This window comes from Ischnura elegans, chromosome 9 (genome assembly GCF_921293095.1).
Source record: "Ischnura elegans chromosome 9, ioIscEleg1.1, whole genome shotgun sequence".
Taxonomy (NCBI): Eukaryota; Metazoa; Arthropoda; class Insecta; order Odonata; family Coenagrionidae; genus Ischnura; species Ischnura elegans.
Genome location: NC_060254.1, coordinates 3,128,107 through 3,140,701, shown reverse-complemented (window position 1 = coordinate 3,140,701; position 12,595 = coordinate 3,128,107). Strand labels below are relative to the sequence as shown.

General features: G+C 37.7%; 1 protein-coding gene across 1 annotated transcript in view; it reads right to left on the bottom strand.

Moving 5' to 3' along the window:
* Positions 1-11,293, bottom strand: part of LOC124164902 (protein FAM91A1) — a 49,740-nt gene extending 38,447 nt beyond the window's left edge. Inside the window, exons 1-8 of the mRNA XM_046542131.1 lie at positions 11,122-11,293; positions 10,839-10,923; positions 10,247-10,456; positions 7,145-7,335; positions 6,069-6,169; positions 3,409-3,568; positions 2,446-2,597; positions 886-1,159 (exon numbers count right to left, since the gene is read on the bottom strand). Coding sequence (XP_046398087.1) covers positions 886-1,159; positions 2,446-2,597; positions 3,409-3,568; positions 6,069-6,169; positions 7,145-7,335; positions 10,247-10,456; positions 10,839-10,923; positions 11,122-11,193 — 1,245 coding nt within the window. The 5' untranslated portion in view covers positions 11,194-11,293. The remainder of the gene's footprint in view (positions 1-885; positions 1,160-2,445; positions 2,598-3,408; positions 3,569-6,068; positions 6,170-7,144; positions 7,336-10,246; positions 10,457-10,838; positions 10,924-11,121) is intronic.
* Between the last annotated feature and the right edge of the window lie 1,302 nt (positions 11,294-12,595).

The window sequence follows — 12,595 nt, the reverse complement described above, 5'->3', positions numbered from 1 at the left end:
GCGTCTTCAGGTCGAAGGTGTCGGCTGTTGGTTTCTGCCTCGCTTATATACTGTAGGCTGGATGGGAGCTGCACTGTGATTGGCTGTCTGACTGGGTGCTTCTTTCTGGTTGGCTCTCTCTTTGATCACTCTTTTCCAGGCGCTGTGAAGGAAGTATCCATCTTCTCTATTGAAATTCAAAGGTGTTTTTTGAATTTCTATTGCTTCCCTGATTTGTCTAGGGAAATATCGGCACTCCTTAACTAATAGTTTCTTCTCGTCAAATTTAATGGCATGGTCGGAACCCGGCCATGACATTAAATTTGACGAGAAGAAACTATTAGTTAAGGAGTGCCGATATTTCCCTAGACAAATCAGGGAAGCAATAGAAATTCAAAAAACACCTTTGAATTTCAATAGAGAAGATGGATACTTCCTTCACAGCGCCTGGAAAAGAGTGATCAAAGAGAGAGCCAACCAGAAAGAAGCACCCAGTCAGACAGCCAATCACAGTGCAGCTCCCATCCAGCCTACAGTATATAAGCGAGGCAGAAACCAACAGCCGACACCTTCGACCTGGAGACGCTGGCAGGATAGCCAGCGAAACTGTTGTCAACCAACAATCTGACGCGGAAGAAAACCCTGGAGAAATGCAGAGATCAAACTATTGACCCTATTTCATTACTCAGCCACAGCGAAACAGTGGGTTTCATTTCATGCACATTGCATTTAAATTTTACTTCTTTGAACCACTTTTAAATTGAAAATCTACAAAATCTCTTTTACTTATGGTTAAAAACAAGCATTGTCATGGAACCAAACTTGCAGGAGTGATCCATCCTTAGAGGAGCACACTAATGGACCTAAAGATTGAGAAAAGAAGAAAAGAGACAGTGTCACACTTACGGGGGATAGGTTTCCCATCATGAGGAAGGCAGTGAGGGTGGAGTCGAAGAGGAAGGCGACTCGCTTTGCCCGAGGGGAGGACGTGGAAGGGGCAGGGGGAAGCACCGAGGGGGCGCCACAAGAGCCAGGGGTGCATGCCATCATCTCGCCCTCAGAGAAGTCTGTGGAGAAGGACGACACGCCAGGCGAGGTCAGGGTGGGCGTTCCATCGCCACCGTAAGAGGAGAAGGGCCCAAGGTCCAGAAGAGAGACTGCTTCCTTCGTTGTGGCCATTCTGAAGAGCAGGAATGCATGCAATGGAGCATTGGAATATTCACTTATTTTTTTAAAATTTCATAAATATCAACACTTCATATATAAACAGAACCTAGATCTGTCTCAAGGGGATTAGGGAAACAGTCCTGTTATCAAGGTGCTCCTTTTTTGTGTAGGGTGATGTTATATAGGTTATTTTGGCTTTCAGGCACATTATCGAGGGTACCAAATGGAATCACTAAATCCCTTGTAACAAATTCTAATCAAGGTTCTACTGTACTACCTCATTTCCCATTACCCCCGAAAACAGAAAATTAAAGCCATTACGTTGGGGGTCCAAACAACCAATAGCATAAGAGACAAATGTATACCATGTCCCCCCTGGATAGAGTTAATCTACCACGGCAGGACTCAACCCAGTGACCTTGAGTTTGGCTGGCAAGGACAGCACCACCACCAAGGCCTGGCTACACAACACACACACAACTTGATGTGTATATGCATGGATGCAAAAATGGACCATGCTACCACCCAACTTGGATGACCAGAAATATGACCTGTTCTAATTTGGCTCATGCATTGTCACACGTCTGCTTCTGCATCCACCAAAATATCTCGCAAATTCACACAACTACACATACATGTTTATGTGCTGTGTAACCAAGCCTTTGGAATCCCTCGATCTTGAAAACGAGTCAAGATGCAATGTAGCTATACAGTATACAATGCAATATATTGAGTTGTGATATTTCTCCCCTTAATATAAAAAATTAACATAACACCAAAACCTTTCATAAATAACTCACAAAAGATTCTTTAACCGGCTTTTCACAAACTAACACCAAAAAATAAACCAATACCTTATTTTCCCCAAATTTCAGCAAAATATGATTCATCGTGTTCATTGCTTTTCTGAGATAACCCCTGAGATCTTATTTATATTATCTCAATAAAGTATTTTGGTACACAATTCGTACAATTATCATAGAATGCAAACATTAAAAGTCTTTTCTTTAATAAACTGACTCCCTGATTAACACACAAAATTAATTCCCCAAAATAAAGCACTAATCGAAACAACACCATTCCAGTCATCAAGCTTAATTGAAATTTGTGTTATGGAGCTTATTTTGTCCCTGAGATGTAGTGCTGTCCATTTGTACCAGAAGAGTTATGTCGCGTAGTCCATAATTCAAGGACCACCAGTATTTAATTTAAAAGAATGTCCACTTATCACTATAAAAGCTTCAAATCATTTCCAATGAGACCAAGAACATTGAGAGATGAACAACACTACGCCTCTACCTCCTTCCACTGAGTGCATGGCTTCCCCTCCAAGACGAATGCAGCTCGGAAGGGTCAGGCGGCATCCCTTTCTTCTTGGCAAACCCTAGACGACAGTACAAGGATATTGCACACTTCACCAACTCCACATCGATTTGGAGGACACTGGCCAGCTGAAATATCAAATTCACACACATTTTTAATGCACTTTCTTTTAAATGTCTTAAACAGTGACATGCAAGTAGAGAAAGAAATTATATTGCAATGAGAAAAACAATGTTCGCACATGCCTTGAATGCCACAACTCACATTTCTTTACAATAGCAGTTAAAAGCAATGACTGTCATTCACTTCCTTTAGAAATAATAGCAAAAACTGCCAGTTATTTGACATGAAGAAAATGCCTATGGCATATAATTTATAAGTAGAATACATAAAATACAACAAATACTTTTTATGATTACAATAGTGAACCATAATGTGAAATCTTTTAGCAGATGATCTAATCCTTGTTTTAATAAGTCAAAATGACAAACTGTTAGCATATAACTTGGGCACAAGCTATAAGTATTATCATTGTAAATGAAAGGAATCATTGTACACTACACAGCTGATAGCTATGCATATCAAATCTGAATGTCTTATTGGCAGAACCACATTCTGAGAAAAATAAACACACTGCATTCTGTGCCAAAAAAAGTTTATTTGTATGCATTAACCTTTAACATCATGACTGCACATCATCTTTATGACAACACAAAAATATTCACTATATCATCAGCCATAGCCATGAATGAATTCTAAACATGGAATTAAAAAGACATTGAAATAGGCAGCGAAATATTGCCAATGATACATCATTACTTTCTTGCTGAGGAAAAAACCAATGACATGTGTTTCCAACCAAGAGTTGAATCATGAACGTTTACGGACCACAAGCTTTTGATGGTCTAGCATTACAGTCTGTAGAATGCGAGAACATACCTCAGCCACAGGCGTGTGTTCATCAATTGAAACAAATATCTTGTAAAGAAGGGTTTCAAAATAGTCTCCCAGAACTCTGTTCATAACAAACCCCTCAAGGGGTGGCACTATGATGTAGTCATCATCATCTATTGGGACATCCAGATATATAAGCCCTTTCCTGAGGAAAAATAGAAAAAATATTGAGTCAACAATTGAAACCACACAAAAGATGACCTTCCTATACTGCCATGAAATTGCACCATGCTATCCAACAGTAATACATAGTAAACTGTCATTGTTACAAAGATGTTTCATTCTTGAAGGACAGAATATAGGTAATTGATGTTCTCCAAATCGAAGTAACTCCAGTTCATGGTCATTATTTATTTATTTTTATTTATTTAGTAGCTCCAGGACATGTGGTTACATGTATAGAACAAGTCAAGATACAGGAAAATAAAATATACATAGGTCATATATATAGGTACCTGGCCTAGTACTATATATGTAGGTACTAGGCCATATACCTAGGTACCTGGTTTCAGCCGAAGAACATAAAATTTTACCATTTAGCCTGAGAAGAGGAGTACAAATTCTTTCCCTCTGAGGAGTACGAAATTGTATAAAAGTAGATTTTTTTTCGTTGACAAGCATCGATGATCGTATTAGCATAAACCTCTTTCCTAGAGGAACATCTCTATGAAAACATTTTCATAACTCAGTATGAGATTCACTATTTATTTTTTCCAGTGATATAACTGATGAAGAGAAGAAATGGCAGCGTTAATTTAGTAGAAGAAAACTAAATGCCAGAAAAATCAATACGGCAAAATTATCATAATTAACACTTCCGCTCATTAAGGGTAATCCAGCACTTAAGAATCATTATGATTTTCATTAGAAAATTTTTGAAAAAACAAATCAACTTCTGATAACGGTAATAGTTAATTGGAGGAATATAGTGTAGGAAATTTCAATAAAATAGGGCAACTACCGTATTTCTCCGAATATAGCCCCCCTCTGAATATAGTCCCCCCCCCCCCTAATTTTAAGGCTTCAGTTTCGGGAAAAGTTTAAAAAATGTGTTTGAATATTGTCCCCCCCCCTTTACTTTTACCACGGGCATTTTTTGAAAAAAAAGGGAGACTATATTCAGGCATATACGGTATTACCATTACTAATCATGGAATTCCAGAATCAAATAAATGATGGAGTGCTTAGATTTAGCTCAGTGCTTTGATGAAGCCTGGTTTCCACCGTTATGCAAAATGAGTTGTATGGAAGTACATCATTTACCCACTAGATGCAGACAGGGAGTTTGATGTTAAAAAAAAGTGCATATTTTGATCAAAGAAAATGGCACAAGGCACCAATAAATGCACTTAAAACTGAAACTCCTTTCTTCATCAGCAATCCAGCCAAATACATATACGAGGCATATTCTAACAATGAAATATTTTTATGAGTCAACCTGCACATTTTCACGCCAGCCTCCGAGGGTCAAGTCCTCGCCTGCCAAACCAGCAGCACGTTCGAGTCTCGCCTGAGTAGGTTGTCCCTATCCAAAGCAAGAGTGTTGTTTTTGATCATCCCACATTGTTATTCGTTGGATTCCTCCACTCTAAAGGCCTGAAGAGCACTGTTTTCAGGGTGTTGAAGAGAATTATCAGATGGACAGTAAACCCTAACAATATCTGAGACAACAGTAGGACTAATTCACTCAAATATAAAATGCCAAGTATATATGTACAGTAGATCCCCACTTTATGATGTGTTTGCCTTATGAGTTTTTGGTTATTATATCTGAGCTGAATATGTGCACGCTTCTTCAAATTTCAATTGGAATACAGTCTTTAATCAACCATGCGGCTCTCCAACTTAATTGTTAACAAAACATTTCCACATGGAAAAATTATTAATGTGCTCTGATGCTCTTAAAATCTGATTCAATTCAACATGCAATGGAATTTTCTTTAAAATCGGTCCTGCCGGAACAGATTAATGTCGTAAATCAGTGGTCTACTGTACTCTTTTCTACCAGGCTTAGCAGGACAAGTGAAATTACAAAGACTGCACACAAAGCCAGCTTACAAAACTTTTGAAATTATCTAGCGAGGTGAAAAAAATAGGCCATTGCTCCCTATAAACCCAGTTGGCCAATCAATCGGCACAAGGGAATGTGTGGGATCCGTCGGTCAGGTATTTATACACATTCCCCACCTCACCTTGCAGTGCAACACACAGCTTAAGTAGCACAAGCATAAAATAAGTATGTATTAGTATGGAATGAGTATTAGAAGTTTATGGAACCTATTTCATTCAACCCATTTCCCCTTGAAAACAGCACACATGTGACCTCAAACAACATATCCAACAATTAAAAATGTACAATCACGCATGTCCTGGATAGGGGCTACATATCCAGGCAGGACTTGAACCCAAGACTATTGGTTTGGCAGGCTTCACCCTCACACCACAGAGGCCATTTTATAAATTTCCTCACTGAAAAAAGACAATTTTTTACAATACTTCATGAAATCACTGGTAAATTGCAAAGATCAAGCACTCTTTAGTGGACACTAGATAAGACACTGGCACTGAAAGGATTAATGAAAAGAGCTACCAAAACAGAATAAACAGCTAGTAACATAAAACCAAAACAACTCGTTTAAACATACTTATATAGGCTGTGGACAGCTTGGAAATCCAGGTCACCAGTTCGCTGAGGTCCGTTATCTATGACACAGTCAATGACCTCTTTCTCCACATCAGGCACAAGCTGCATTGACATAGGTCAAATCAAAATAGAGGATTACTATGAATTGTGAGAGTTCAACTAAATCACTTGAGAGATTGAGAAGATTTAATCATAAAATCAATAGCTTATTGTCTTAGTTTGCAAAAATGTTGCATATTCATAATGAAAGACATTTTTACGTTTGCTAAAGCCAACTGAAATAAACTGGTATAAACAATGCATTAGCCTTAATTGAGGGCTTACTAGAGTAGTGCACGGTAAACAAAAATTCAAATATCTATAGAAAGCTAACTTTAGAAATAACAAAAATAAATACATGATAAATTAGAGGCACTACCAACCTGCAAAATATCGATTTAATAATATGAATCAATTAAAATCCAGCAACATCATACATTGTGTTGCTCCAGTATCAATGCTCCAAAATGAATGAATATCAACACCATAAAATAGATATACAGCTGCACAGCTATAAAAAGTTAATCGTTGTTTCTTCTGTGAGAAGAATAAGTCACACCTTACGTCAGCACTCAAGTTCCATTTCCATTAAAATGTTTAAAAGATTATTAGACACTCTACCGACATCAGCATGTACACATCATCTTAGAACCTCTATATATTTATAGATCAGACAGAAACCATAAATTAAAAGAGATATTCTGTCAAACAGATAGGCGTAGGGATTCGCTTTTTTCCCTCAGCAATGAAGGAATTTGATAAATGCATGGAGGAAATCAACGTGGGCATTTCCTTATCTTTTATTCTAATGGCTGATATCCTATCACGCCCTGCCACACACCTAATCAGGCAGCTTGTGGGGTACTATGTAGATGTAGATGAAATTTAACAGAAAAACATTTATTAGTGCAGCTAGCTAGTTAAAAATAAACTAACCCAGCACTAAAAGTAGAAATTGGTAAGAATCAAAAGGCAGAATGGTGTGAATAATGCCTTGTAAAGAAAGAAAACCAAATACGTCACATGCTTAGCGCTCACCTTCATGTCCTCCTCTGTGACGCAGCCCACTTGCACTTTCCACCAAGGCTCAATGTGCACATCCACAGGTCTCGGAGGCAGCAAGTCCTTCACGGACGCACCTCTCCGTCGAAACAGCCGTCGACCTCCAGACCGACATTGATTCATCAATTCTATGTATTCATTCCGTCCTATTCCTAATAACCTCAAGCCTGTGGAATATCAATGGGGAAATACTGACTTATACAAGGTATCATTCAAGGAACCAACATATTACTAGCCAGTGGCTAGCATACCTTCATATAGAGTCACCCACAAGTAAACATGAAGTGAGAAAATTCCACTTAGGGAAAATCATTTGCCTTGACTGGTTCTTAAACCTTTATCTCCCAAATTTGTTGGTAGTCCAGGTGGTAGACCACGTGGTGCAAATTCCGGAAATCCAGGTTCAAATCCCTGAGACAACAGCATGCTCCATAGGCCATGCGCCTATGCGCATGCGCAATACATGAGTAAATTCAGCTGCATTCTCCCCTACTCCCGGCAGACACTATTTTCAAAAAACATATCATACTTACGATTCCACTACTTTACACGCTTCACTGTACTTTAATTAATTATCAAACTTGACCTTAACCTGCCCTTTCCCACAAATGACCAAATACTCTCATATACAACACTCAACTGTGATGATATTCACGTCAATCACCATTCCCTCTCACTAGCTTCTTATTATGCTGCATCAGCAATATATAACAAAGACCTTCCCGACATCAACGCTCTATCATCATTCACGGTTAATTAAAAGGACATCCTAAAAATAAAAGCCTAACAGAGCATTGCTGATTTTTTTTAAGCAAATGCAAATTCTGTCATTTATGAAATGCATGTTATAGAATTTACCTTTCTACTTAATCAGGTAAATTTTACTCCTATATCTAATCACATTGGTGCACTTATTTGTACCCTACTTTATAACCTAACAGGAATAATTGTAAAATTATTATCATCATAAAAATGGTTTTTCCTCTGTGTAATTTTGGCACTTAGTATAAAGGTACCCTAAAAGACTTAATTCCGCGAAGATGATGGATAGTTGATGCATGAAATACTTTAAAGTTAAAAATTCTCTATTTCCCACCACTGCACGCCTCATGTGTAGTTTGATAACATTAAAACGGAGAAGCCTAAATTCTATCAACCTTTTTGCAATTGCCTTCATTCTCCTCAGAAAGTCTTTTATCATTCACCCCCTCACTCAGTGATTCAACTCGAAGGTTGGCTTGGATAGGTGAGGGTAGAGTTCACCCAAAACTAAGCCCATGAATTTCACTGAGTCAGTTTGTTTCCCTGGGCCGTCTCACACTTTCCGGATTCTGTTTGGCGTGTCCGAAGACTTCACCCAGGATTTGAACCGGCGTCCATTCAATCAGCAGCCTAGCGTTCTACCCCCTTAGCTACCATACTCCCACTGTGACTGCTATAGCCTCATTGAATAATGAAATGTGAAAGTGGTGAGTTATTCCATGGTGAAAGTGTGTATTTTCTTCAAGACTTAGTGTGCACATACATATTTCATAATGAGCTCTAATTTCAGAATTATTTCCTTAAATAGCAATATATCGAGTATTAAATCAACAGATACAACATCCCTACTCTTCCATATGAATTTCTTTTATCCTTTTTAACCACTTTAGATAAGTCAGAAAAAAACAGGTTCACTAAATTCTTTGCATACATCACCTCACCATTTTCACCAGCAAAACTACCAATGTTGAACTAGTACAAAAAATGCGTAGCAAGGTTTTCGGGTTGAAACGCCGGCAAAACTGTCGTCATGAAGATGAAACGACACGGAGGTCAACCCAAAAACCTTGCTACGCATGCTGCACCACCCAGCAAAAGTCTCCATCAACATAGTACAAAAAATGAAACAACATTGTGTCTATTCCTCAATTATTTTCCTGTCTAGCATTTTTAGTGCATCTTCATGAATATTTACACAATACTTCGGATAAATGGGGTGGCCGCATGAGAAAGGAGAAGTGTGACTGTCTATATGCTATGACATAAAGCTATGAGCTAGCTTTATGCAGCATGAGCACCTAAACACAGATATCTTCCAGATTAATACAGAGAACACCATCTTGATACCTTGCTGCTTCTCTTGGTTCAACGGAAATGATAAAATAAAGAGTGATATTTTGCAGAATTGACAGAAATAGGATTTTGCTTTTCTCGCAAACAATACAGGAATATAAGTGCTAGGTGGGACTTGGTCATCAAATATCATCATTGCACACCTTCTTCTTATCTTTTCTGTCAATGGCTGATGTTCTAACACCCTCCACCAAACTCTCCTACTGAGGAGATTAACAGGATGGTACATAAGTAAATTTAGCTGAATTGATCACATTTTCTACAAAGAGAACACTGAGAGAGTAAATTTACAATAGAATCAAAAACAGCAATAACAGGGGGTTCAATCAAAACATGCCGAGGAAAAATATGGAGTACTACGTGACACGGGAATCGGACTTTGCAGGCTTCACAGCAACTAGGAGAAGGCTTGAAAGCAGGGTAAGAAACATGGACACAAGGCTGCTCCAAAGAGATACCCACACACAGCTCATTCTGCACAATTATTTTCCTTTCTTAGTCCACCCCCTTACTCATCTTCTACCTCAACCATAGCCGACAGAGTTGACAAAAACTTATCATGTCCACTAAGAGCAAATATTTGAAACGCTAGTTAACTCCATTAATAATATTTTAATGGCTCACATTAAGTATTATAAAAGAATGACTTCAGGATGGTTTTCAGTATGAGCCAGGCAATTAGAGTAGCAACTTTCTCTAACAATACCCCATTCCAACCAATGATGCCCAGCCACACTTAAAACAAAAAATTAGTGACTCCACGGTTTGACAGTCAGCATGCTAATGAAATCAGGAGGCCGACCAAGAGAAAATATAGCTTTAGACCGTCTAAACCTGAACTAAAAATGAAATGAACACAAGTTCTGAGTTGCAACACAAATACCGAGGAAGGAAAACAACGACGAAATACTAACATGGTATTTCTTTCCTGATGATAGATTACAACATTCATAATTTACTCACAATCAGCAGCAGTGAAGTTTGGTAAGGAATCGTACGATCTCTCTTTCTCCATGGTCGCTTCCACAACAGATACATAATATTGGAATGGCGTAGCACGGAGTCCTCGGACAACAACATCGGAAAGGTGATAGGGGTAGAGAAGGAGACTCTCCTTGCTGTAGGCAAGAAGCTCCTCGTAGTAACGTTTCTCATCTTTGTGCACATGCCGTACTAATAACAAAGAAGATGAATCAGAATTTAGAAAAACCGAGTGGATATTCAACAAAGAGGAGGGAAAAAATTGAGGATAAATTACCCAAGTTTCACACACTAGGAATTTATTTACATTTAAAATGAAGCACCCACTTAGAACCATTGCTTTCTCACTCAATTTTGATGATTTTGAGAATATGAAGTGTGCCTTAACGCGATAAACTTTTAGAGTAACATTAAGAAAAGTATATTAATTCTATTTGCATCTGATTTACGCCGTTCGGAAATCAATGAAAGCGTTTTATGACCAATGGACTGCCTCGATGGAAATCAAAACATAACAACAGGGTATCACACATTATGCATCGCACGTCAACTATTTTTATAGTAACATACAAACCTAAATTTCCACGATATCTAAGCTGATTCTTAATGCTGAAATTTATAATACACTTTTCATATTCCTTTTGTGAATTTCCCAGGCTCTGCAACAGAAAAAGCATTCAATTTAAATTAAAAACGAATAGTTTCCAAGTTTATAAAAGCCACAAACATATTAAAGTGGGCATTAGAGTTGCTCTCAAGGCATAGATTTAAAAAATAACGAAAAGAAACACCAAAACATGAGCCACTGCACAATCACTTAACTTCACTAAATGTAAACAAGAACATTCTCAACCTACCTGTTTTACATTAGCTGGGAGTTTGGCCCACGGTAAATTGTGGCGAATGTGATACTCAATCTCGCCATTCATGACACTCGGTATCAAAATACTACTGAATAGATATTAAATAGTAAACCATCACCGTTTACACGACACCATTTCAGCGTATCAGCTGCGTTCGATCTGGAACTGAATTTTTCATACATATCACAAACAGGAAAAACTGGTACCGTACATAGGCAACTTAAGAAAAATATAAAGTAATTAATTTCGTAATTATGAGGACAATTCTTTGAAATTTAGAATATTAGGATAATTTACTACGTTTAATAACAATATTTAGGCTTTTTTTGGCGATTACATACGTGAAATATTTTTTTATTGAAGTTGGAAATCCAAAATATTTATATGTTGGCAATAGTAATGAAAATTTGCAAAGCCATTTATACAGCTATTGCGCATCAATCCGTCCCACGCATGTATTTCTAATTTCTGAGGGATAAAAGAAATGTCGTGGCAGGCCAAGTTGCATCAATGTCCTGAGAACCTGTAATTTTTATTACTCTACATTATCTTGAAAGATTTGATTTGAGGACTAGTGTGGCATTATTATAGGCCGACACTTGCCTTATCAGCGACCTTATCTGTCATTAATCGCCTAAATTGTCATCAATCGTTTACATTTATCGCCAAATATTTCTCATATTTAGAACCACGACAATTTTAAAATACAGAGCTAGTACTATTTAGTTATGATGGTTGTTCTCCAGCTAATGTTATAATTTTTTTCTTTGCATGAAATCCGACCGTTTTCAGCGCTCTCAGCGGCGAAAATGTTTATTTCGTACCCTACGCATCTCTCTTTAGCGGGTAATACGATTGACACGTTATCGGTGACTAATGCTAAAATAACAATTTCGGGCAAAAGCACAAGTCTTTTAGTAAACTTAATTTAACTAATGCATTATTTAAGAGATATTCAAGTATTTAAATTGTTTTTTTAGGCGAAATTTGATTTACCACTCTGGAAGACTTCGACTTCACTTCGACCACTACCTAAAAATCTGTCTGATAATTTAATTGTGAGCAAAACCATCTTTTATAAAGGCTAGGTAAACAAATCGAAATTAATCATTCTCAAAAATCATATCTAAACTTATGATACTAACATAATTTACGCTTCCAGAGTTTAAATTTATCATCCGTAGTTACTCTGAGGCTAATATAAAAGATCTTTCTACGTCAATTGTTACGCTCGAAATGGAAGCGAATGCTACCAGAAAATAGCCTCAAACAACAATGGAGCACTGTTATGTATTAATGAGGAGGCGGTTATCGTTTTGATTGTATGCACCCACAAGTTCTTTACTTCAAACGAGTTAATATTAGGTTTCTGTGTCAGTGAGCGTAAGGTGGTTCCGTTGCTCACTGAAATGAGATCTGTAAAAAAAGACAAAATTATAAAATGGCATTTTTCGAGATAGGAACCGGA